General features: G+C 35.1%; 4 protein-coding genes across 5 annotated transcripts in view; 2 read left to right on the top strand and 2 right to left on the bottom strand.

The window, feature by feature from the left end:
- Positions 1–900: 900 nt before the first annotated feature.
- Positions 901–8,278, bottom strand: LOC107743730 (ATP-binding cassette sub-family G member 4). The gene is made up of 13 exons (XM_016557122.1): positions 8,177–8,278; positions 6,297–6,537; positions 4,270–4,387; positions 3,143–3,275; positions 2,932–2,982; positions 2,692–2,837; positions 2,482–2,605; positions 2,369–2,401; positions 2,158–2,326; positions 1,905–2,005; positions 1,579–1,737; positions 1,381–1,499; positions 901–1,301 (listed from the first exon to the last, which is right to left on the bottom strand). Exons 2-13 carry the CDS (start codon positions 6,526–6,528, stop codon positions 1,076–1,078), a joined length of 1,611 nt encoding a protein of 536 aa, XP_016412608.1. The 5' UTR covers positions 6,529–6,537; positions 8,177–8,278; the 3' UTR covers positions 901–1,075.
- A 1,319-nt stretch (positions 8,279–9,597) lies between these two features.
- On the bottom strand, positions 9,598–16,173 carry hmbsb (hydroxymethylbilane synthase, b). 2 transcript variants are annotated; one of them, XM_016557087.1, is made up of 14 exons: positions 16,009–16,173; positions 15,377–15,430; positions 14,483–14,555; positions 14,305–14,354; positions 14,137–14,192; positions 13,882–13,959; positions 13,577–13,654; positions 12,940–13,015; positions 12,679–12,792; positions 12,521–12,559; positions 12,295–12,414; positions 11,279–11,332; positions 11,105–11,191; positions 9,598–11,006 (listed from the first exon to the last, which is right to left on the bottom strand). In XM_016557087.1, exons 1-14 carry the CDS (start codon positions 16,030–16,032, stop codon positions 10,827–10,829), a joined length of 1,083 nt encoding a protein of 360 aa, XP_016412573.1. In that variant the 5' UTR covers positions 16,033–16,173; the 3' UTR covers positions 9,598–10,826. The 2 variants fall into 2 exon arrangements, with proteins under 2 accessions (XP_016412573.1, XP_016412572.1); XM_016557086.1 differs by lacking the exon at positions 16,009–16,173 and adding an exon at positions 15,519–15,590.
- Positions 16,174–16,295: 122 nt separating this feature from the next.
- On the top strand, positions 16,296–19,613 carry LOC107743700 (zinc finger protein 883-like). Its single transcript, XM_016557084.1, has 5 exons — positions 16,296–16,562; positions 16,826–17,033; positions 17,117–17,220; positions 17,311–17,398; positions 17,960–19,613. The coding sequence occupies exons 1-5, from the start codon at positions 16,374–16,376 to the stop codon at positions 19,411–19,413; spliced, it is 2,043 nt and encodes a 680-aa protein (XP_016412570.1). The 5' UTR covers positions 16,296–16,373; the 3' UTR covers positions 19,414–19,613.
- An 863-nt stretch (positions 19,614–20,476) lies between these two features.
- The window catches only part of LOC107743729 (zinc finger protein 91-like), a 9,355-nt gene continuing 4,106 nt past the window's right edge, over positions 20,477–25,725 (top strand). The window contains exons 1-5 of the mRNA XM_016557121.1: positions 20,477–20,711; positions 20,990–21,074; positions 21,585–22,975; positions 24,710–24,835; positions 24,958–25,150. Coding sequence (XP_016412607.1) covers positions 20,586–20,711; positions 20,990–21,074; positions 21,585–22,975; positions 24,710–24,835; positions 24,958–25,150 — 1,921 coding nt within the window. The 5' untranslated portion in view covers positions 20,477–20,585. The remainder of the gene's footprint in view (positions 20,712–20,989; positions 21,075–21,584; positions 22,976–24,709; positions 24,836–24,957; positions 25,151–25,725) is intronic.

The raw sequence follows: 25,725 nt of genomic DNA, 5'->3' as shown, positions 1-25,725 counted from the left end.
GCTTTAGTTTCTTTTGCACATGCTATTCTTCAGGTTTAGTTCAGTGAGTCAGAGTTAGTCAATGTTTAAAAAAACGACAACAACACCATTTCGTCTGAAAGGCACTGCCAAATGGCTTTGTTATTATTTATTGTAAGGGGTCAAATAAATGATAATAAAGCATTTATTATTCCTCTATGTCCTCATATGAACCACTATGAATTCTACACTCAGTAAGATTGTTTTGAAATTGCAACTGCACTTCTGATGGATTTCATAATTTTATTTCTAAACACACTAGGTACATTTGCCAGTATAACATGTTTACACAATACATTGCTGATATACATAGTATGAAAGTTTGTTGGTCTAAAAAATTATAATTTTGTTTTAATACATAGATTTTAGCACCAGGTAGATACAAGTGAAAATACTAAATAATCATAAAAGAAAGAAAACTAATAAAATCTACTATACAAAAGACTGATACAATGGTTTAATAGAAACACAGGCACTGTGTGAACCTTCACAGTCTTCTGGTTTGAATTAAAACCCTTTTCGGACTTGTGCAATGATATGTAAACATCCTCATCTCAGGCTAAACATGTTCATGATGTGCTTTCTGAAACTGGAAATGCAAAAAACTTAATTCTAATCAGCTCTGAGTAAAATTTTTAAAAAAAAAATCAATGTTAGTGGAAGCTTAAAGCCAGAGTTAAACGAGTTTGAGAACTGCCATAATGAATAGAGAAAGATCAGTAAATTATCATTTGCATATTTAAATTTGGTATGACATCTTGAATTTGGATATAGCAGCCTTGCATAACACCAATATTTTTCCAACACCTGGCACTGCATCATTTTAACACTGAAAAACGTGAAAATATTTATTCAATTTTTTAAAGCCAATTCTGTAGACAGTGACATTTAATTAATTTATTCGAAATGAAAAACAAAAACCAGAACACGAAAATTATGAACAAATAAATCTGACCTTCCTGAGCAGATAATGACACCTTTGGAAATTATAGTGTATATGTGTAGCCTGAAAACAGGCCACAAGAGCTGCAGACCATTCAAGGCCATGACTTGAATATTATCGTTCTGACTTTATTTTGTACCGAAGAACCAAGTAGGTGGCGAGTCGCAGGATGAGGAAGAAAATCCCCAATACGATGAAGTCCATGTAAAGTTTGGCATCTTCTACATCTAATAACTGCAGTACTTCTTCAGGTCTTTGGAACTTGCAAACCCTCCCTGGACATTCAAGCTCGGTTCGATTCATTCCATAAATGGACAAAATCACCCCCTCAAACCCATACCTGTCAGAAACACAATCAAACAAACATGAAATGTGATATTTGCCTAGTAAAAGTATATATTAAGATATAAATAGCATACCGGACATAGGACACGTAGGAACTCCATTGCAGGTATTCTGGAATGGTGTCAAAGTTCACAAAGAACCCCGAGAATAGTAGCACCGGAATGGCTGTAACCGGACCGACAAAAGTGGCTACCTGTGAAGAAAGATTTTACATTATTGTCGTTAATGTTTTAGTCGCAGTCTGGAGCTCTTCTAATAGCTGTAACATATACCTGAAGGGATGTGGAGGCAGCACCGACTAGAAGTCCAAGAGACTGGGCTACTAAAGCTGTGCAGATCGACAAAGCCAAAAACAGCAAGTAGCGGCTTGCCTCTGGAGGCTGTTTAGTCATCCAGTATACAATACTGCAGTACATGATAGGACAAAGGACCTGAGGAAGAGTGGACAAAGAGTGTATATCAAATATAGGAATTATAGAAGTCCTTGGTTTTCTTTGTCTTAGATCCATTATATTAAACCTTCAACATTGTCCAAATATGCTCAGCTCATATCATGCATAAAATGGAGTCAGTAAGGCTTAGGCAGGCAGGCACCCACCTGGAATGGAATGTCAGCCATTGTCTTAGCCAGATAGTAAGCCTTCAAGCTGTACCAGTAGTTTAGATGTTCCCTCAGAAACACAGCCATCTCTAGGGGAACTGAAAGAGTACAGAGAATCTATGACTCTAAAAACCACTTTCACTTCCTCTGAATGAAAGTAGGACATGACTTTAGACCCAAAATTGTGTTATATGTGTTGACAGTAAAACTGTGACATGACTGCTGCATTCATGCCTCTTCACTAACTTACAGGTAAGAACTGTAGGCATCAGCGCGCCAAACATGAGAAAGAGCATTGAGAAGAAGAGGAAACCAGTGTTGTTGAAGACTTTGCTGGCGTCATTGCCAATATTGAGGTACAGCAGGCCTATCAGCACTCCAATGGAGATGTGTGACATTAGCCGCAGATGTGTCAAAACCTAGAGCAAAAAACAAGAACCATTTCAAACGCCATATTAAACTAATATGCACTGGCCTTGGCTTAAAATATACAGCTGTGAAGGAGACCCAGAAGGAATGAAATGATGAGTGGCATGATCTGAAGATTTCCAAAAAGATTTGCACATGCACATACCTTATCAAACATCTCGAACAGTTTGGCACTGGGCTGGTGAATAGTGCAAATGATAGTTCGCCCTCCTTGTGCCAGAGACTTCATCAATGACACTACCTGGAAACAGGATGCGCTATCCAAACCACTGAAAAAAATAGACAGTATCTGTTAATGCTACAAGCATCTAAATAATGCTGATTTATTTGTGTCACAATACGATGACATCATTACCTGGTGGGCTCATCAAAAAACATGACTGGGGGGTTGTTTACTAGCTCAAGGGCAATAGCCAACCGCTTACACTGGCCCCCAGAGAGACACACAGTTCGAGTGTGGACACACTCATACAGTCCCAGGGCTGTCAGAATTTCTTTTATCTGCATGTCAACATAAACACACAGAAAAGAGGGAATTGTTCACCAGAGGGAAACATTTGGGGCAAGTCTGAATGAGGTGATGAGCTTTACCTACCAGCTCTTTTTTCACCTCTGTGTCTTCATTGAGCTTCAGGTTGGCTGATACCTAGAAAACAGTGCAGAAATCATTGAGCTGAGTTCAGTGTGTTCCTTGTTAGAAATTACTTTTTTTCTGCAGGTGACTAAAAGGGATTGTTATATTGGGCATTAGCACCAAACCTGCAGTAGGGGGCGTCCTTTACTACATCATTCACCTACAGACTCACCATCATTGCTTCTTGAACAGTCAAGTGGGGCAGCAATTTGTCCTCTTGCATAATGTAACAGGACATTTTACGAAAGGTTCGGAGGTCTCTGAGCTTTCCATTTACCAGGATCTGTCCAGTCATTCCTGTTTCCCTGTAACACACAAGACAGCCAGCAGTTTTGGGAAGATTACCCTATTTAAAACGTAATAAGTAGTGTAACTATTTCAATTACTTTTATAAAGTAATGTAACTGATTACATTTGATTCCTTTTCTAAATTTCTAATGTTTTCAACTGTTGATCATTTTGAAACAGGCAGGGCTAATCTTACAGTAGGACTCAACATTGATTACTGTCAGTTTTTCAAAATACTTCATCACTTGAATTAAGATTATAATAATTTAATTTTAAAGCATAGCCACCACAAAATCAGACTTTAGTGCATCTGCTTACTTTGAGATCATTCTGAGGTTAAATACAGATTTAAAATCATAACAATAAATAGTTTAACATCTATGATACTGCTTTTTGAAATCAAATCTTGGCTATGACAGGAAACACTGGCATATAACAATGCCTTGCAAAACAAAAAGGTTAATCTTAAAAAATAAAGCCTATACATAAACCCAAATAGGAAATAAAACAGTTGAATTGAATAAGCATGTGTCCTAATCTGTGTCCTAAACTCCTGAAACGTTAGTGTTACATATTTTAGAGCAGTCAATGTAATTTATGAAAGCAATCAGTTAAATCTGTGTGTGGGTGTGTGTGAAAAAAATTCAAATGTAACCCCCTTTGTAATTGTTAACATTTTCATAGGTAACTGTAATTTAATTATACATTTTTTTCTCAGTAACTGTAACTGATTACAGGTACATTTTTGTAATTAAATTACGTAACACTGTTACATGTAACTAGTTACTCCCCAACACTGACAACCAGCAATAGATAGGTATGGAAGCTTTCAAGATTTAATTTATTTTTAAATTTAATTTAAATAAAATTTTAAATGTAATAAATGTATTAATGAGCAATTTGTTAATTCATAATCAAGTTTACCAATGATACAAACAACTGGAATGAAAAATATAGCATGCTTTCTTACTATTTTTGTTCAGATCATATTTGCACCTACTGTATCCTCACCTGTATCCCGCCAGGATGTTCATCAAAGTGGATTTTCCAGCCCCAGAGGGGCCCATAATGCCAATGAGTTCCCGACTGCAAAACTTCCCCGATAGACACTTGAGTAGGGCCTTATAACCTGGAAGAAAAAAATATATGCTTGGCGTCCTACGGTTCTCCTTTGGAACAAACGGTCCACTTGCAGTTAATCCCTTCAAATAAGAAGTATGGTTTAATCCGTGAACCTCATGACTGTACTACATATTTCTCCAAAGCTAAGAAATGTGAGAAAGCGAGTGATAAAGGTGATGAAAGAATTAGGCTCCAAAACCTTTAAGTACAGTGGCTAATTAAGCCATTCTGGACAAGTCTGCTCATTGACCTTTCTACGAGTCCACCATGATGGATTTCGCCCACCACATAAGACAGAAAGATCTCATTAAAAAAAGTTATGACATTTTTAGGAGTCACTGATATAGTATTTCTAAAAAAAAAAAGAAAAAAAAAAGTCTGACTTACAGTATTTCAAAGCAAGGTGCCCTAATTATCAGCCTATTAGTCCAAAAGCTCTGTTCTCACAGTCAAATCGCAGGAAAGCCCTCTCCTTTACCCTTTGACTTTATTCCCATACATGTCCACTGAATGTTTAGAAGCCATTTAATGACCGCCATATTATCATCATTGGTGGCGCTTTTCCTTTAGTGCCACAATGGAAACATTGGGAGTGCTAATTACATTTATCATTTCATTTCCATTTCCATTTATCATATTTACAAATATATTCTATTCTGATCATCATAGTGCATAAGATTAATCAGCATAAAAAGGCACAAGCATTAGGATGATATCAGCAGCCAATTTCGAATTGAAAATGTTGTTCTCACCAGTGATGTTAGATGGGATCTCATCTAATTTAAACTACTTGTAGTGATGGCACTGCAAAAATAAAAGTCCTGTTGGCATTTGAAGGCTGTAAAAGAGTAGAATCTTCCACACTGGTATGTTTTGACCAATAAATCACAAGAGTAAAGAACCATCTGCTATCTTCAGGCCAGACAGTGCATGACTAGACAGTGCATGAGTCAGCTTAATCAGATAAAAACAGAAGTGATCAGTATGAGATACCAGCATTCATGACGTTACCTGCAAATCAATAGATCCAAAGGTCTGATAGGAAAGCAAAAAGGCCTCCATTAGTCTTGGTACTCGTTCTAATGTGATTTTAATGTCCTCTGAATGCTAAGCTGCTAAATTAAAATTGCTTACCGTATTCCACTTTGTACATGAACAAAAGTTGCTACTCTGAGCATGCATCTAGCCAAGATCTATTTTAATATCCTATTTGACTTGTACAGCTAAGAGATAAATAGTCTATTATTAAACACAGTATCCATCATTTAGGCTCCATTTTATTTCTAAGATTGGATTTCTCTGCTACTCTGGTCTGGTCTAAAGTTGGGATGCATTCATTTGTGCACAATTATTCATGGAGGACCTCTTGAGTTGTCCATTTTTCTCAATTTGTATCTTTTCCCTTCATTCTGTCTTGTTTCCTGCTCCACTTTATCTCTCCCTTGAGTTTTGACAGCTGCATTATTGATAAACCATTTGTCTCTTTTCTTTAAAGTTTTTGTAAAAACTTGCAAACAATTATATTTTTATGAAAATGGGTTTAAATTCCCTCATAACTAACAATAATCTGTTTTTATCTATATTGTATAATTTATCATTTTTTTATCAAATAAATATTTTTAATATTTTAATTCATTTATGCCTTTTATAAAAAAAAAGAACATTTTATAAATTATATTATATGCTTGCTTTAGTCACTATCTAATAAAACAGACTGTATGCCTTCTTCCTTTATTTATTTCTTATGATGTCTTATGATTATGATAATGTCTTATAAAGACCCCATCCGTAAGGTCTGTTTCAAATGAATGAGGTCAAAACTACAAGTCATGCACTATTTAGGACCGATGAGTTAAATGAGTTTGACATTATTTATGGTTACCTTAATCAAAATGTGTAAAATATGATCTCCTGACCTTGTTTCTTCCACCACGGCCCTTCTCTGATGGTGTAGGACAGGTCTCTGAACTCCAGGTCCACAGCAGTGCGTTTGGGCAGGTGAGAGAAGCGCTGTGCCTCTGTGATGTGGTTCTCTACCTTTTTCAGATGGGTTAGCAGTGGAGCTTCCTGTGGCTGTGTTCCTCCATTACACAGGCTGTCCTCCATAGTAATACTAACTGACCCAAGATCCGATGCCTTCACTGCCATTCCAAAGGTCTTAAAAGAGAGCAAAAATCACTAAGTGCTGTGATCATATCGGTCAAAAGTTTTTTTTTAATGGTATTAAAATATGTCTCTTATTCTCCCCAAGGCTGCATTTATTTGATCAGAAATACAGTAAAAACAGTAATATTATGAAATATTATTACAATAAAAAAAAACTGTTTTCTATTTTAAAACAATTTATTCCTGTAATGCAAAGTTGAATTTTCAACAGCCATTACTGCAGTGTTCTCAATAAAAATGTATCAGAAGAAAAGTACAGAACACTCTGATCCATGTGATAAACTGCATAGTTACATTTTTACATCTAATATCACTGTCTTCTATTAAAGAAATGCTATGAGTCATCATATTGTACATCACTATTCAAGATGAGAAATCTCCAATGGGAGCGTCTTCCTATACTTTCCCCTTGAAATGCAAACCTCTTTACACTGTCTGCTAATTCAGGAGAGGCCCCTACTCAGGAGAGGCCCCTACTCTGTCAAATTGATCTGGGTTAGAATTTGGAGCTCTTCTAAAAGACTGGGATTTGGTTTCCTCCGAGAGACCGCTTTGTGCTGACACATTGAATTGACTAGCTAGATGTAAGTCCCTGGAGTTTGGAGCCAAAAGGAAGAGCGAAATCAGAGAATGTGAGTAGCCAGGTCAGAGACAGACATCACTGGCTCAGTCCCACAGAGAACACTAGCTAGGAGGGGATCGCTCCAGTGTTCACATGAGAATTAGTAGATTGTGCTGTGTGGAGACTGTACAATGGAAATCTTGTTGGAATGTATTATAACCAGTGAAACATAATAAGAATTTTTCATAGACATATGGGTTGAACAAATTATCACCACTCCTCTGATTTTTGCCCACTGTTTGGTGAGACACTGTGCATGTTAATATACAAATGTTACATAACACACATCCATAAACATGTGACAAACAGTTTGTTTTAGAAAACGAGGATTGTTGAAATAGTATTTAGTGTGTATTCATTAACCCTTTAAATGGTAAATATATTTGAGAAAAGTAAGTGAGAAGGCTTAATTTCTGAAGAAAAAAAAACAATGATAAAAGATATATGAAATTGTATTAAAGAAAAGAAACATGAAATTGTATTATATGAGCCCTAAAGTATTAGAAAACAGCAAAATTATTTTGTGCCCGCCCTTTTAAGGGTTAATAACCTTTAACAGGCCAACACAAAGAATCAAGAGATTTGGCTTTGTAGTCTTTATGCTGTGTTTGTAGGCTAATCCACAAGAATTAGTAGTTTTATCTCTCTTAATACCATGCGCATATATTTACAGACCACATACATATTTAAAAATATAAATGTATGATATGATATTACAATATTACTTGTATTAAATAATTATTAAATAATAAAGAAAACCTAGTTGAGGTTACTAACAAACTTCTTAAGATGCTAGTATAAAAATATGGCATAGCATAATATAGCATAGTATAGTAATATGGTTAAAATATAAGATAAAAGAATAATACTTTAAAAATATAAAATATATTTTTAGACGTTATGCTGTTGTTATAAATCAGTCAGTCACAGATGATAAAACAAGTATGGTTAAATTATGCTAATGCTGACAATGAACTGCAAATCCTGGAAATTCTTGAAATCACTTACCCAGGTTCACACTTGAGAGGAAATATATTCGTTAAAGTGTTGAAATGTAGGTCACTTTTCTCTTCACAACAGGTAACAGAAACAGGTCGTGCGCCACTGGTAATCCCGTACAGAACTGAATGAAAAACTGAGTCCTGAAGGAGAGTTTCGTGGCGAGGTGTCACGCAAAACCTGGGATGGATGGAAGTGAAGCCAGATCATCGATGATGCCCCAAAGAAGACATGCACGCTCAACGAGCGGTCCCATGGAAACCAAAATAAAATTGATTTTATTCATCTAATTTTTATATTTATTGCATGATAGTGTTATTTATTTATTTTTATTTACAATTTATTAAGTGTTTCAAATTATGTTTTACATATTTAAAAAAAATCAATACAAAAATGTGAGTGCCGCACAAACACGTGTTTTTGAAATGCATGTTTGTTTATTAAAGCAGGTATGAGATTATAGACTTCTGTGGACAGTGTAGTATGTAATTTCCTGTGAAAATGAGTGGATGCGATGGCAACATGCTACAACTGGTTGCCAGAAGAAGCCACACGCTAATAAAGCGAGTTCACACTCAGAATAAGAACACGTCTTCTGGACGAGTCTAAACTTGACAACTTGACAACCTTCACTGTCTAAATGGTGCCTGAAAAAATGGATATATATATATATATATATATATATATATGAAACATCAATCTTGAAAAGTATGCATCTATAATAAATAAATTTGATAATAAATCTTTGAAAATATTTTTTTTATGTTAAGAGTTCAGAGCAGGGTTGCCAGGTCCAAGAAAAAAAATATATATAAATACAGTCTATATTATAATCTCATACCTGTTTTGATCAAATTGAAAGCTAGCCCAAATTTCCCCCGTCCAATCACAGTTTACAGGTGCCTTATTCCCATAATATACCTTAAAATATACATTTTTATATTCTTTATTCTGTTTTAAATCTTATTTTTACTGATGTATGTGCGTATTTATTTAATCTGTGTTTTATTCCTCTTCAGTCACAGAATCTTCCCCAATTCTTTCAGCACATTTTTATACAATAATTGAAAAACAAGAACATATCCTCTCTGATATATCTCAATCAAGACCATTATTAAGTCTACATACTCATTTCTCTTTGCTTAACTCTTCTTCACATTAACTCTCTACACACAAGCAGAATCAATAATCAAGTAATGTACAATGCTAAACTCAATTAACCTGCCTTATCTGATAATGTAATAATGATTTACTTTATTTATTATCCCCAATACCCTCAACCATCACATGTAAGGTCTTGAGTGAAGTTTTTTTTTTTTTTTTTTTTTTTATAATAATAATAAAAAATAGTGACACCCAGTGGTGTCTCACTGTGTAAGGCAGTTTGTATAATAGAGAGAAAAAAAAGTCAAAAGCACATGATTGCATCTATACTGCTTGATTTATTTGGGACTGGAAAATACAGTACATAAAACCAAACAACTCTGCTTAAAACCTCCAAACTTTCAAAATGTGCTGTTTTATGTAAATGTAGATGCCTTATTTCAAAGTAATGACAAACAATGTCAATGCTATCAAGTTACTTAGAGTTTATAAGTACATCACTGACTCTGAAATGGCCATAGAATTCTATCATTTCAGTACATTCTAAGAATCTTGCATATACTCACATTGATTCAATATGGAATGAGTTAAACTATGGATAAACCAACCAAAAAATCTGTGATTCAGAATACCACAACAAAAGTATACGGGCTAAGTTTTATCATGTTTCATCATACAATTGCAGGCACAAGAGGAAGTCCAGAAAATACATTTAGCCAAATAAATAAAGCAAGGACTTGTATGAATTTGAGTGGAGTGAATGAAAAGGCTCAGGTAGTGCTTACAAACTCCATACAAATGTAATCTTCATCAAACTAGAGCTAATACACAAAGACATTTACAGAGGTGATATTTTGAATTTCCAGGCACAAATGTTAGATTCAATTTAAAGGGTTCAATGACTACATTTAACAAATGCATAAAATATATTAGTGGCAAATATCTGAGATGGAATGAAAATCATTCCACTATCAAACCTTTCATCTATGGAAAAAAACAGCTGACTCAATCATACAAAAACGTTTTGTAGTGGTTCACAGGTTATGCTGTACACCTATATAACCAGAGTCAGTGAAGGTATAATGTAGATGATACTTCAAGCAGCTTCAGAAAATGTACACCCCAGAATAATTAAAGTTTCAAATAAGCATGTGTTTAGATACAACACACACCATCTTAAAAGGCATGACTGCGTGTTCATGGCTTAATATGAGAGCAAAAATAATTTCGATCTATTAGCTCTCTGTAATGCAGACGTTGTTCATGTTTGCCAGTGTCTCTGTTATACTTCTGTGAACAGTGGAGTCATTATTTTGGCATTATTATTATGCATCATACTGCAAGTCTGTTTTAAGTAGTAACTGCATATTGACTTTCATTAAACTGCTGTAAATACAAAGAAACATTTTCTGTGAAAAACTAACCAATATCTTAATAACACAAAATATAAAGGCCACTGGATGACATAACACTTGTTGACACTGAAATTTATTAAAAAAAATACTTCTGGAAGGGGGTGGTTGGTCTTCAGCTACAGATAAGGACTGTTATATACTTATCGTGCATCATTCAGCTGTCTGGCTACAGTCAGTATCTCTTTGGCCCCTTTGCTGAGCAGCAGATTTCCGAGGTCCACTCCTAACTTCTCTGCAGCGTCCTGGGCTGCTTCTGACACCTTTAAAGCAGTGATGCCCACACGCTGGGCCTTCTCGTCAACTTTCTCCTGCTCCTCAACCTGGTGATAATAAGGTTACAGATGCTCAAATCAGTGTAAAATTCAAAGAAGGATTCAGAATATTGGAATTTTTATTTATATGGTTATGGATTAACAACCTGATTGTCAGAGCTGATGCTTGTCTGCATGGTCTCCTTCAGACTGTCTGAACCATCGAGACTGTACACCGCTCCAGTCAGGTAGAGCTGTAAAACGATCACACAGTTATTCAGATCGGTCTTTCAGCTTTTCTAGTTAGGTAGACAGTAAAACAGCATGAAGCTCTTCACTACCTGTGAATTCTTAACTTCAGTGTAAACAGCAACTGGAACACTGCATCCCCCTTCCTATTAAAAAAAAGGGTTTAAAACAAATGTATTCTTTGCATTCTTGTTGGTTTTAAAACATGTAAAACATGTTCATTTGGCAGAAAAGGTTCTATTTAATGACTTAATGTAATTTGTATTGTAATTAAATGTAAATTGTAATTTATTGTCACTGTACCTTAAAATGTATTTAAACAGTTTTAAAATTATTATTAAATATTTACACTACCATTTAAAGGTTTGGGTTTAGTAAGTAATGTAATTTAAGTCCTGAAAAAAATCATCACAGATTAAGCAGCGCAACTGTTTTCACCATTGTGATTCACCATTCAAATGTTTCTTGTGACTGCAAAATGATCCTGCAGTTTGATTGATATTACTTGGAATGCGCAATAAAAAAAACGTTATTGGTTTTTGCAAATGAACCCTTCATTTATACTTGTAAATAATTTATATTATATATTTTATATATAAATCTAACATAATTTACCTTAATATATACACATGATATACATAATAAATATACACAGTACACACACATATAGTATGTAAACTTAAACTTTTATTCTGAATGCAATTAATAGTAATTGATCATTTTGCAGCCTCAGCATTTTAGAACAATTTCTGAAGGATCATGTGACACTGAAGAATGGAATAATGATGCTGAAAATTCAGCTTTGCCATCACAGGAATAAATTACATTTTAAAATATAATAAAATAAAAAAACATTTATTTTAAAATGTAATAATATTTCACAATATTACTGTTTTAACTATTTTTTTTATCAAACAAATGCAGCCTTGGTTAGCATAAGAGAACTTCTTTCAAAAACGTTACAAATCTTACCGACCCCAAACTGTTGAAAGACAGTGTATTATTTTATTAATTATGAATTAATTCAAATATAAAAAAAAAAAAATAGCATCACATCACTGATCCAAAAACAGGTGTGAGGAGTATTATAGTGCAGCAGGATGCCTACCAGGTGTTTGAGGAAGGCTCTCTCTGAGATGCATCTCAACACGGTGTCCGAGTCATTTAATACTGACACCATTTCCAGGATGTCCTGGTCTCGAGCTCTCACCTCGACTGCCAGAGCGCCCTTTAACAAGACAGTAAGAGCAGCATGTAAGGTTCAATGTGATGGAACAAATGCACTCACTGCTGTGCAGGAGATCAGGACTAAAGAAACACTGAATGTTACCCACCTGTCCAACTGCATACATGCAGTCATCAGGCCCAAGGATCTGAAGCAAGATGATAACACCCCAGGTCAATATGCATTATAGAATTGCTTATCGATTAAATGATGCAATAATCTTTGTTGTATTTGCATGTTAGGTTAATTAAAGTAGGATAGAGGCACCTGGCTGATGCGATTCTCCCAGCCCATTCTCTGAAGACCAGCTGCTGCTAAAATGATGGCTGAAAAGTCATCTTTTTCATCCAGTTTCTTTAGACGAGTGTTGAGATTACCTCTCTGAAACACAACTGTTAAGGTGTAACCTCACGGAAAACATCAAGTGCTTGTTAATACACTGAAATTATAATATACTTGTTATCTGCATCTACATACAATAACAGGAAACGTTTTTTTTTTTTAATGCTGCACTGCACTGAAAGATACAATGTCTTTAAACTCCAGATGAGGAAATTTCTTCTTTAGTTGTGCGGCCCGGCGAAGAGAACTGGTACCTACAACACTTCAATCATAAAATATATAATTTATTATTCAAGAAAACACATATCCTGCAACTAAAAATATAAAATGTATCATTACCATTAAAAATGTGGGGGTTGATAAGATTTTTAAATATTTTTCAATGAAGTCTTTCATGCTTAGCAAGACTGCATTTATTAGAACAAAAAAAAGTAACCATAGTAATATTGTGAAATATTATTACAATTTCTAATAACTGTTTTCTATAAGAATATATTTTAGAATGTAATTTATTCCTGTGATGCAAAGCTATATTTTCAGCAGCCATTACTCAGAAATCATTCTAATATGCTGATTTGCTGCTCAAAAATCATTCCTTATTAATATCAATGTTGATTTTTTTTTGATAAACAGAAAGCTCAAAAGAACAGCATTTATTTGAAATAGAAATCTTTTGTAACATTATTAATGTTAACTATCACTTTTGATCAATTTATTAATGCATCTTTGCTGAATGAAACTATCAATTTCTTAAAACTTCTAACTTTTAAATGCTAGTGTACTTTAATATATATATTTCAAATGTACTGGCCACCGCTTTTACCTCTTGTTGGCTAGAGAGTCTAGACATTTGCCTTTATGTTTGGGGTGCAAGACAACAGCATCATGGGGGTTTTCTCGCCTTTGAAGAGAAGGAATCACAATGTTGACCATACATTTAAAAGGATTTGCAATGAGCAATACCCTATATCAGTTTTTCCATACACTTCAATAATTATTTATTAACTTTTAGGTTGACGTTTGTCTGTAACGTGACATGTCAGCTACTTTTAAGATAAAAGACTCTTCAGATGTGGAGGAACATATAAGCACTTCAGAACACAGAGGCACTATTGTGATATTCCTTACTTCAGCACAGATCCTATAGTGAAGCCCACAGGAAGAACAGTTGGCAAGTCTTTCAAAGAGTGCACAACCAGGTCCACCCTATAGAGACACAAATATTACAACAGCATTATTCATACTGAAACATAAGCACCAGTGTAGCAGCACAAACCCCTGAAACATCAAATGCACCAAAGGACCAAACAACCAGTGAACAAATCTGTGCATAGTGCAAAGTATGCATGAATGATATCAAGAAGTAATGAAGGATGGACTAACTCATTTTTTTCCAAAGCATTTTCCAGTTCCTTTGTGAAGAGACTCTTTTCACCAATCTTTAACACACACACACACACACATATATAAACATTTACAAAATGAATTAATTATCACATCAATATCACTTAATTAAATAATCAATTATTTTACTTCTGGATTTAGACTTACTTTGGATAAAGCTGTGTCAAGTATTTTATCTCCTGTTGTTGACATAGCCACTGAAACAAAATAAAAAGATTGAGGTGGAAATCAATTTAAGGAGAGTGAATATTAACTATATCATACATGCTAAACTCAGTTACAAATAAACAACAACTGTTTTGCATATTTGCCAATGATCTCTTACCTATTTCAAAATGAACATCAGGGTGTAACTCCTTGAGTTTCTCTACAACACTGTCAGTCTGAATTCGAGCCAGCTGAAAAGGGGAAAAAAGTAACAAAAAGGTTCAACAATATTTCATTTTCCACAAAATATGAAGGTCTTTTAAGGCTAATCTTCTTGTTGAGGGCTGTAACTGGTTTCTTTACTTAAACTAAGCAATATTGTACCCACCCTAACAAAGACAAATCTTATCAAAGCCACACTGGCACACCCAATCAAACTTACAAACCTACATTTGCCTACGCAACACTTGTACTACTAAGTGATGATGAAGCAAAATACAGTATATAGACATTATTTATAACATAGAAAGTAAAAGTAAAAACTTATTTTAGAAAACTTGAGAACATAATTAAGACACATTGGTACTTTAAACACATCATGGATTATTCCAATGACAAGCAGTCATAAAAACTGAAACGTGTACATTTAAATTTCTCCAATTTATCAGGTGATGAAAATGGTTAGATATTTTAGCAATATTTTAGATGATATCATTTGCATGTACGCTAAAGTTTAAAAGTTTGGGATCAGTAATTTTTTTCAAGAAATAAATACTTTAATTCAGCAAGGAGCTTTTAAATTGATCAAAAGTATCAATAAAGACATTTATAATACAACAGATTTATATTTCAAATAAATGGTTTTATTTCAATTTAATTTTTTAAAAATTGTATTATTGTCAATTTGTGATGAATGATGTGATGAATAGAATGATTTCTGAAAGATCGTGTGACAATGAAGACTGGAAATATATAAATATATTAAAATATATAACAAATACTTTTTTTCACAGAGCATTTGAAATAAATATATATGAAATAAAAAATAGACCATGTACAATAAATAATTTACCTGGCTTTTTCTGGTGCCAACACGGATCACCCTGCTGACTTTGCCATCAGCATCCTGTAAAAGAAGAAAAATCAAATCAGCAAAAATCAGTACCAACACAAATATCACAGACTATCATGTTAAATTTGGATTATGTTCTGACCCTAATGTATTTATAAGGCCCATCTGCCATTGTAGGGAAATTAGCTGGAGTCTTCAGAGGAAGAGAAAGCAATGTATAGAGAATCTGAAGCAGGACAGAATGATGAAGGAGGCACTACGCCCCAGTGTCCTGGCTTCAGTAGATAAGACAATAATGCCTATTCACTGTGTCCGTTACACACAAGGGAGGAGTAAAGAACACCATTCATCTTCATATAGAGAGATTTCATATTCGAGAATATTACGTTACACTAAAACTTTTTGAGTAAAGACGGTTCAGAAGTAACTTCTTTTTAACCACTAGACCTAAACCAAAATAACATTAGTAATTATACCATAATCGCATAACTAACGGAGCTGCACTGTATGGTTTACGAGTGATGTAAAATAAAAATGGTTAAATTAGAGTTAAATTTGGTTTTGATTAAAGTTACTCTCTCAAAATTACTTCTCCAGTTTTGAGTAACGTTAGCGAATGAATGAAAACATACCTGTAAGTTTGTCTTTTCCGACATTTTGTAAGATGATCCAAGTTATTTAGTGCTGATCTCGTTGAAATTAATGTAATTTCTCATTAATGATTGTAAAAGAGAAAATACTGCAATGGGACAAATGTCATTCACGACTGTTACCGGTCGAGCGTGACTTCCGTAAAGTGCGGCATTTTGAATTTCAAAATAAAAGTCACTGTGAATGTACCGTCACAGCGATTACAGCGGACTAGAAAATAAACTACTTTTATTCTAAAGACGTAGTTTTGCAGAAACGGAAGTTAACACAGTAAAGGGTATCACAGGTATCGTTTGTGATCTTACTTCATTCACTCACTTTATATATCAGAAATTACAGTTAATGAATGAGCACAATGGCGGAGTATGACTTATTTCACAAACAGACTATGTCTATAATGACGCTTTTGATAGAAACAGTCCTAGACGAGATTCAGAAAGTTTTTGAATGTGAATGTCGCCCATCTCACACTGAAATTAGTAACGTTAGTGACAGAGATCCGATATTGGACATGAATGAGAAACAACGCAGACTGGTACGTTTATTTTCATTCTGCAGCTATTTTGTTGTGTTTCTGTTCCTTAAGTTTTTCCTCTGTAGTCTTTAATTTCTAGGTTAGGACACGTTATGTTTAATCAAGACTTTTTCTGTGTTTAACAATACAATAAGTAATTCCATTTCCTTCTTCAAATGAAATGTTGAGCTTCATCCTGCTAGTTAAAAACTAAACATTTATGCAAAACTGAACATTTATGAAGAAGCCCGGATGAATTAATCAATAGTTATTATCTGTTGCAGGCAAAGCTCACAGCTGTGATGGAGACCTTTACCAAGGTGGCTGTTCAAAAAATATGCAGAGTCTTCAGTTATTGCTTTGCTCTTAAGCCAACTCAGTTGCAGGGTTTTAAAAGTTACCATGATGATGTAATAAATGTAAAAGAGTTGCTGAAGGAGCATGTGAAGAAACCAGAAAGAAAAAACAGTCAAGCTGTCAGAGATGTGCCTGGTAAGACATCCTGCATATATTTTATTGTCATATGTAAGCACATTCAATCTTCTGTAATCTTAGAAATGTCATTGTCCTCTCAGATTCCGCAACTGTAGCTCCATTGGTGTCTCTGGAGAGACCGAAACTGCTCACTGCGTTACCTGAAGAAACTGTTCAACCACAAGATTCGGTTAAAGGCCAGGAGGTGAGTTCGTTATTGAAAAGATTCAACTCTGTGTTGTTTGCTAAAATGCTTGCATCAATGTTCGTACTGATTACATTTTTTTCCTCTCAGTGTGCAAAGGAGGGTCATGTTTCAGAATTTTGTCCTGAGTCGTCAAGTAGTGGACAAGAGAAGAACCCAGTGCAAGCATTTTTTATAGGTATGTGCTGCACAGCTTTGATATTTGTGTGTACTATCTATATAAAAAGTTTATACATTGATTAAAAATTTATTTATTTGTTTGTTTGTTTGTTTATTCATTAATCAATCATTCATTTAAACTTTACATCAGTATGTTTGGCATTATTAAATAGTAACATATTAGACTCTAGGCCATTGGTTTCCTTCATTCTTATGCATTTATTTGATCAAAAATACAGTAAAACAGTATTATTAATGTCACACAATCTTTCAGAATCATTCTAATGTGCTGATTTGCTGCTCAAGAAACATTTCTTATCAATGTTGAAAACAGTTGTGCTGCTTAATACTTTTGAGGAAAGCATGAATAATTGTTCAGGGTTCTTTGATGGATCAAAAATTCAAATGAACAGCATTTATTTGAAATAGAAATCTTTTGTAATATTATAAATGTCTTTACTGTGACTTTTGATCAGTGTATTGTGTCCTTGCTGAATTTTCTAAATTATCATTAGGCTTTTTAAACCAGCTAGACATACATGTAGCTTTCAATAATTGGAACCCTGTTAATGTTTTGCAGTTGAATACAGTACCATCGCCTCTGTTGAGGACCAGCAAGCTGAAGTAAACACACAAGCAGAACAAATAAGGACAAAATCTGAAAAAAGCAAGAAGACAAAACCATACGACTGTAAAGAGTGCGGAAAGAAATATTTCTATAGACGCTCACTAGATCAGCACAAATGTGGACATTTAAAAGGGCCTCACAGTTGTGAGCAGTGCGGGAAGAAGTTTAAATACTTAAAAGGATTAAGAAAACACCTACTGAATCACACAGAGAAGAAAGGGATCTGTAAAACATGTGGGAAAGCCTTCGCGAATCTTAAGATGCACAAACGTGTCCACCTGGAAGTCAAGCCGTTTCTGTGTTCCACATGTGGACGCAGCTTCACCGTAAAGGGAAGTTTACTGGCACACCAGAGGATCCATACAGGTGAAAAACCGTACAGTTGTGAGATCTGCGGGAAGCACTTTACACACTCAAGCAACCTCGCCTGCCATCTGCTCACTCATTCCAATGACAGACCGTGGAAATGCAGCCTCTGTGACAAGACTTTCAAAACTGAAAAGAAAATGAATATGCACCAGCTCGTGCATACAGGAGAGAAACCCCATATATGTAACAAATGTGGGCAGAAGTTTGGCCACATCACAAATCTCAGAAGGCATCTCCTCGTGCACAGCGGTGTGAAACGCCACGTCTGTGAAATCTGTTCCAAGCAGTTTTATCAGAGCAAGTCTCTGAAGAGGCATATGGGAATACATGGAGCTCTGAAGTCATTTATGTGTGAAATATGTGGGAAGAGCTTTGTTTTTAACTATGCCCTCCAGAAACACTTACTCGCACATAGTGATAAAGCCAATCTGAATGGCAAATCTAAAGATGGGAAGTCTTTCCCGTGTGATGAATGCGGAAAGTGCTACAGTTCGACCGCAATGCTCAGAATACATCAGAGACTTCATACGGAAAAGGATCCGTACATGTGTAAAGTCTGTGGCAAAAGCTATAGCAGCTTGTATTCGCTGAAGGAACATGAGAAGCTTCATTCGGGGGTGACACCGTTCAAGTGTGACATCTGTGATAAAACCTTTACTCAGAAAGTTGGTTTGAAAATGCACGAGGTTGTTCATACCAAAGCTAAACCGTACAGATGTTCTGTTTGCGGAAGCCAGTTCGGGCTTCCCTACAGTCTGAGACTGCACATGCGCATTCACTCCGGCGAAAAGCCACACAAGTGCGCAACGTGCGGAATGTGCTTTCGCTTATCTGGAAACTTAAGGCGACACGAGCGGATCCACACCGGCGAGAGGCCGTTCAGCTGTGAGGTGTGTGGGAAAAAGTTCGTGCAACTCAGCCATGTGAAGGAGCATATGCAAATCCACACTGGCGTCAAACCCTACACGTGCCAGAAGTGCGGGAAGAAATATGCATACCGTAGAAATTACAATGATCACAAATGTATACCTGTGTGAAAAAGATGCTGCCTTAAAGCATGCTGGGAACTAACTTGCATTTTCTTTGTTATATTTGCAGTTTTTTTCAGATAGATGTCATGAAGGTTCCGTTGTCTTTAAGACAAAAATATTTACAATAGCACAGTGTTTACATTTGGCTTGAAAAGCTGTATTAATCAAATTTTCATTAATTCATTTAATAATTGAGCCTGGGCCAAATTATTTTTAAGCCAATTATTAATATGCAAAATCAATAGTTATACAGTGGGAATTCCTCAGTACAGTGTACTCTATGTTCAAGAATAAACAGTTTGCTGAGAATGCAGTGATTTTTCTTTTATTGTTATTTTATGTTTTATTTGTAATTTTGGTAGGAAAAACACAAAAGTCTTCACTATTCCTGTGGATAATATCTAAATTACTCTTTAATTAATTAATTTAAGAGCAGATTAAACCGTTAAATGCTCAAATGGTCAAAAGTTTGACTTTTCCGATGCAGTTTGATATAGAAATTATTAAAAAGTCTATACAAAGTTCTCCAGCTGTTTGTCTTTGGCGTTAAATGACTTTTATTTTGAAAACGTTGCATCGGAAGTGTACGCGAACTGACCATGTTATGGACGGTCGGGTCTATTTACCTAAAACAGTCAATAGGAGTTTCTCAACATTTGCAATTCAAAGTAAATTTTGCATAACACAAAAACAATAAACAAGCTTACTTAACAAATTAGCCAGAAAGGGCTCTGGTTATTATAAATAATAAACTATAGTATTATCTATAATAAGTTTTATTTAGTTTGTTTATCTGTTTCTACAGGGAACATTTTTTATTCATATTAAATTAAAAAGGATTAATGGTCAATGGCGCATATTCGCATACTTTTATTTTGAAATGGTTCTGAACTAAAGAGGAAGTGTTTAGCGCAGAGTGCAACTTTTCTAGTGAGTTTGCATACCTGACGTATAATTACAATATAATGACTTGGCTTCATATTGAGAATTTGTTATTCACGATCTATTATGACTATTAAGATCATGTGATTGCATGTATTCAAATTGGTTTTAAGTTTTTTTTAGGCGTTGGACTGCCAATGCAGAAGGTTTTTCTTCTAAATCTTGCTGAAATATTATTTTGAAATAATATTCGAGCACAGTTTCTCATTTTTGCACTACTCGTAGCTGTGGTCACTATGTCCAGGTATGAGCTTTTTCGGAGTCAAACTGCTCTGTTGATCTTATTAATGCCGGACACGCCAAAGACATGCAGCTCTGTTGAAACTCATCTCAACATGAAACAAAAGGACACTCAGACTCAGGTAAGAGTTTGTGTTATTAAAATTGTTTGTAACTTGAATGGTTTGCAGGTGGCTAGCTTGTATCCTGCCTCCTCAGTCATTTAAAAAAAAAAAAGATAGATTGATAGACGGATAGATTTTTCTATTAAATTAATGACAACAATATGCTTATATTCATTGATAGCAAATTGGTCGTACAGTATGAAGTGCTGGTATGGTATATAATATGCATTTGAAACTTTTAGTACTATTTGTCTAGTGTTTACATGTAAAACATTTCCATGTGATGTGAATTACAGGATGCACAGGAGAGTCATGCAAACAGATGTCCTTTAGTGGAGGACAGAGCAGAAGAAGACATTCAGACTGTAGTCATCGGTGATGGTAAGGTAAAGTTGTCATACTCGCATTATCATTTATGTTATTAATTTTATAAATAAGTACAGCTGCTGGTTGTTGGGTGGGAAACCCTTTTTTTCCCTTTTTTCCCCATTTCCCCATTAAGATTTTTCACCCTGCTTTTTCCACCCCCGTATTTTAGCTTTTATGTCATATATATGCTAGTTTTTCCCTACAAATTCACCTAATTCATGCATTTAGAATTCTTAAAACAGTCATCAGAATTTCATTCATTCTTACATTTTAGCCAAATAAGTAATATCTGCCTGTGAATAAAAGTCAAAAAGGTTGGAACCACTCAAATATACTTAAGGCTATTTGATATTTAAAACAAAAATATAGGAAAAAAGCCCTTTGATATATTCTAGTTTCAATAGGAAATATATAGTAACAAAAGGCATTTTATATGATCTTTGAAACACTTCTGTCATGAGGAATCTTTAATAGCTTATATGTTCAACACTAATTTGTATTATTGTGTTGTTTTTTCACCAGCTGATGACAAAGCTGATGAAGATCAGGAAGGCGTGTTGCAAACGTCAACCGAGCGACCTGAAAAGCCACAAGAAGACGAGTCTTTTGAATGTGAGCAGTGTGGAAAGGCCTTTCCAAAGATGTTTTCTCTTCTTCGACACAAACGTGTGCATTCGGTCATAAAGCAGCACTGTTGTGAAAAGTGTGGGAAGAAGTTCTCACAAGTAAGAGCGCTAGAGACTCATCTCCGCAAACATACGCAGAAGTTTGAGAAGAAGAAATTTCCCTGCGCTACTTGCGGAAAGAGCTTCAAAGACCTCGCAGCGCACGAACGGGTCCATGCGGAAGTCAGGCCATTTACCTGTGATATATGCGGACAGGGATTCACAGTCAAAGGCAGCTTATATATGCACCAAAGGGTGCACACGGGCGAAAAACCATACACATGTGACACCTGTGGGAAAAGTTTCTCTCTAATAGGCACCCTAAACTGCCACAAGAAGTTTCATTCAGATGACAGGCCAATAAAATGCAGCCACTGCAATAAGAGCTTCAAGTGCAAGAGTCATTTGAGACGCCATCTTCCTGTGCACACCGGTGAGAGACGATATACGTGTCAAATCTGTGGTAAAACATTTGCGCATCATGAAGCGATGACACGCCACATTCTCATTCACACCGGCGAAAAGCCGTACATCTGTGAAGTGTGCGGTAAAAGATTTCGTCAGAGAAGCAATTTAAAAGTCCATATGCGGGTGCACCAAGAGCCACAATTTAAGTGTGAAATGTGTGGGAAAACATTCCAGCATGGTTCTTTGCTACAGAACCATATTTTATCACACAGTCATACTGGAAATTCAAAAGAAGACCAATTTTTGAACTCCAAAACTCAACTGCAGCTGCATTCAGACAGCAGCAAACCTTTTACATGCAAATTATGCGAGAAGAGCTACAGCAACATATATAATCTTCGCATACACGAGAAGCTTCACACAGGCGAGACCCCGTTCAAGTGTGAGATCTGCGGTAAGGCCTTCGCTCTCAGAAAGTCTTTTAAAACGCACATGTTGTGCCATTCAGGAGATAGACCTTATAAATGCATAGCATGTGGGAAAGCGTTCAAGTGGTCTGGCTCTCTGAAAATGCATATGAAGACCCATACTGATGAAAAAACTCACAAATGTGAGACGTGTGGGAAGGGTTTTCGCTTGTATGGAAATTTAAAGCGACACAAGCGTGTCCATGCTGGGGAGAAGCCGTTCAGCTGTAAGGTGTGTGAGGAAGGGTTGCCAGAACTCGACCATCTCAAAACACATATGCAAATCCATACTGGAGTGAAACCCTACACGTGCCAGAAGTGTGGGAAGAAATATGGATATCTTAGACATTACAATGAACACAAATGCAAACCTGTATGAATTAGATGTCGTCGTAGTAACTTGTAACAACTGCAGGATTTTACATATTGTAATATTTCCTAGACAAATGTTTGGGTAACATTGTGAAGGCATTTAAATAAAACATTAGGCTGAACAAGCTGTTGTTATTTTTAATGTTGCATAATGTGAACCTATATAAAAAAAAATTATTTATATTATCATGATGCATTCATGTAGTAAAAATTGTGTTGTAGTAAAAAATATGTTGGCATGGTTATGGAAAACCTGGAAATATGAGGGAATTTATAATGTGTTAATTGTGTTTTCCATGCCTGAGAAAGTAATTGAAAATAGTCAAATATGGACACTTTAGTGAATTTAAAGTGAATTTAAATGTTTCTAGTTGTGCTCTGATATGAATGATTTAATCAGCTGGTTACTGCCCTTGTATGCTTGCGAATCAATTTTTCGACTTGTGTTTTTCAATGAATATTCAAACTTGTTTACAAAATGATCTGAATGATTCATTAGTGAATGTATCCGATGTAAAATATATATTTTTAAAAGTGTTAAAAAAAAAAAAATCCTTATCCAGTCATCAGAAATGACAGAAAAACTTATTATCAAAAGCATTCACGACTGTTATTAAGAATGATATCTGGCTTCTCTTAAATCAGAATCAGAAGAGCTTTATTACCAAGTATGTTTACACACACACACACACACAAGGGTTATGGAAAACCTGGAAATATGAGGGAATTTATAATGTGTTAATTGTGTTTTCCATGCCTGAGAAAGTAATTGAAAATAGTCAAATATGGACACTTTAGTGAATTTAAAGTGAATTTAAATGTTTCTAGTTGTGCTCTGATATGAATGATTTAATCAGCTGGTTACTGCCCTTGTATGCTTGCGAATCAATTTTTCGACTTGTGTTTTTCAATGAATATTCAAACTTGTTTACAAAATGATCTGAATGATTCATTAGTGAATGTATCCGATGTAAAATATATATTTTTAAAAGTGTTAAAAAAAAAAAAATCCTTATCCAGTCATCAGAAATGACAGAAAAACTTATTATCAAAAGCATTCACGACTGTTATTAAGAATGATATCTGGCTTCTCTTAAATCAGAATCAGAAGAGCTTTATTACCAAGTATGTTTACACACACACACACACACAAGGAATTTGACTTGACGACAGGAGCTTCCAGTGCAGAAGAAAGTACGTATAAATAAAATAATGAAATATATAAATAAACTCACAACACTTGTTGTTAAACCACTGACCTTAAGCATGCTAATTAAAACGTAATTAGGAATTTTATTATTAGTTTTCTAATTAGTTAGGCTGGAGTCTTTTTCCTTTGAGAGCGTTCAATGACTTTTATTTTGAAAACCTGTTTCGGAAGTACATTTGTTCCCGTCACTGAGGTCTATAATGGGTCTTAGCAAAAACATGTTATGATCAAATTGATCCAGAACAGTCTAATGCCCTCAACAATTTAGCACTGAATTTTAAACTCCTTAAGTTTTGTTTGTTAGTCATAAGCAATATCAATGGCGAATGCCGAGCATTCAGATACTTTTATTTTAAAATAAAACAAAGAGGAAGTACTTACTGTTCAGTGCAACTTTATTGGGAGTTCAACGTTTTGTTTATTTTCTTCTCACTCTGGCCGTACAAACTGTCAAACACAGGTTGAGTTGATTTTGCTGCATTTCTCTTCACTGTGGTCACTATGGCCCGGTTTGAGGTTTTTCAGAGTCAAACCACCCTGGTCGTGTCTTTACTGACGGACTCTGCTAAACACGAGATACGAAAGACTTTTACATGCAGCTCCGATGAATCCAGTCTCTCCATCAAACCAAACGATACTCAGATTCAGATGGTAAGAAAGTCTGTTATTAAGTGATTTTAACGTGGTTGGTTGTAACATGTTAGTTATTGAAATTAATTAAGTTCTAGTATTATTTTTTGTTCTTAATTAGAGCATTTCTTTTATCAATGCAGCTTAATTCCATAATGGACAGGTTTGCCAAAGAAGTGGTGCAGAAGATTTGCAGTCTCTTCAGATACTGTTCATCTGTTGCACCAGTTCCAGCTCAGATATGTTTGAATGGTCGAGACGAGCTGAGGAAGACTTCATCTCAGATGGGTCGTGATCTCAGTGGAGCAACCCATATCCATAACCAAGAGTTTCAGGGTACTTGACAGATTCTCCACATGAGTTACAAGCCTGAAGTATTTTAGTATTTGTGGTGATGTTTGTTTTGTGTTCCTCATACAGCAGATGCTATAACTCTCTCTGTGAGTCCTCTGAAGGATCCTGCAACAACGTCTCACCAGCAACCTTCAAGCACTGAAGTGAGTTATAATACAATGCAGTTTTAAAGAAGAATTTCTTTTAAAGATATAACTTACAGTGTGATAAATGTTGGTTGAAACCCTTACATGTGATGGAAATTATAGCCTGCACAGGAAAGTAATGCAAGCAGATGTTTTATGGTGGAGGACAGAGCAGAAGAAACCATCCAGACAATATTCATCAGTGACGGTAAGAGTCTCAACTTTTAGTTTGAAATTTCTCACCCTCTTTACCTTTTACAATCTATCACTGTCTCAAAATGTAGAACATCTAAATCATTATGACTGGTGTTAATTATATATTATCAAGACATGCATTACTATATATGTCAGTGTTGTTATTGTTTACTAAAGCTATCAAAAATCATTTTTTGATAACTGAAATAAAGCTAAAATAATATATATATATATATA

The sequence above is a fragment of the Sinocyclocheilus rhinocerous genome, unplaced genomic scaffold (genome assembly GCF_001515625.1).
Source record: "Sinocyclocheilus rhinocerous isolate Xijiao unplaced genomic scaffold, SAMN03320098_v1.1 scaffold166, whole genome shotgun sequence".
Taxonomy (NCBI): Eukaryota; Metazoa; Chordata; class Actinopteri; order Cypriniformes; family Cyprinidae; genus Sinocyclocheilus; species Sinocyclocheilus rhinocerous.
The sequence above is the reverse complement of the archived record's forward strand: the minus strand, read 5'-3'. Positions and strand labels throughout refer to the sequence as shown.

Coding starts and splice junctions, on each gene's coding strand:
- LOC107743730 (XM_016557122.1), bottom strand. CDS start 6,528: ATGGCAGTGAAGGCATCGGATCTTGGGTCAGTTAGTATTACTATGGAG. Junction 4,388..6,296: donor GCCGTGGTGGAAGAAACAAG/GTCAGGAGATCA, acceptor TTTTTCTTCCAG/GTTATAAGGCCCTACTCAAG. Junction 1,738..1,904: donor TGGCTGACATTCCATTCCAG/GTGGGTGCCTGC, acceptor ACTCTTCCTCAG/GTCCTTTGTCCTATCATGTA.
- hmbsb (XM_016557086.1), bottom strand. CDS start 15,548: ATGGCAGATGGGCCTTATAAATACATTAGG. Junction 15,431..15,518: donor GGCCTTATAAATACATTAGG/GTCAGAACATAA, acceptor CTTCTTTTACAG/GATGCTGATGGCAAAGTCAG. Junction 12,415..12,520: donor GCATGTATGCAGTTGGACAG/GTGGGTAACATT, acceptor GTCTTGTTAAAG/GGCGCTCTGGCAGTCGAGGT.
- LOC107743700 (XM_016557084.1), top strand. CDS start 16,374: ATGAGCACAATGGCGGAGTATGACTTATTTCACAAACAGACTATGTCT. Junction 17,034..17,116: donor AGCTGTCAGAGATGTGCCTG/GTAAGACATCCT, acceptor TTGTCCTCTCAG/ATTCCGCAACTGTAGCTCCA. Junction 17,221..17,310: donor ATTCGGTTAAAGGCCAGGAG/GTGAGTTCGTTA, acceptor TTTTCCTCTCAG/TGTGCAAAGGAGGGTCATGT.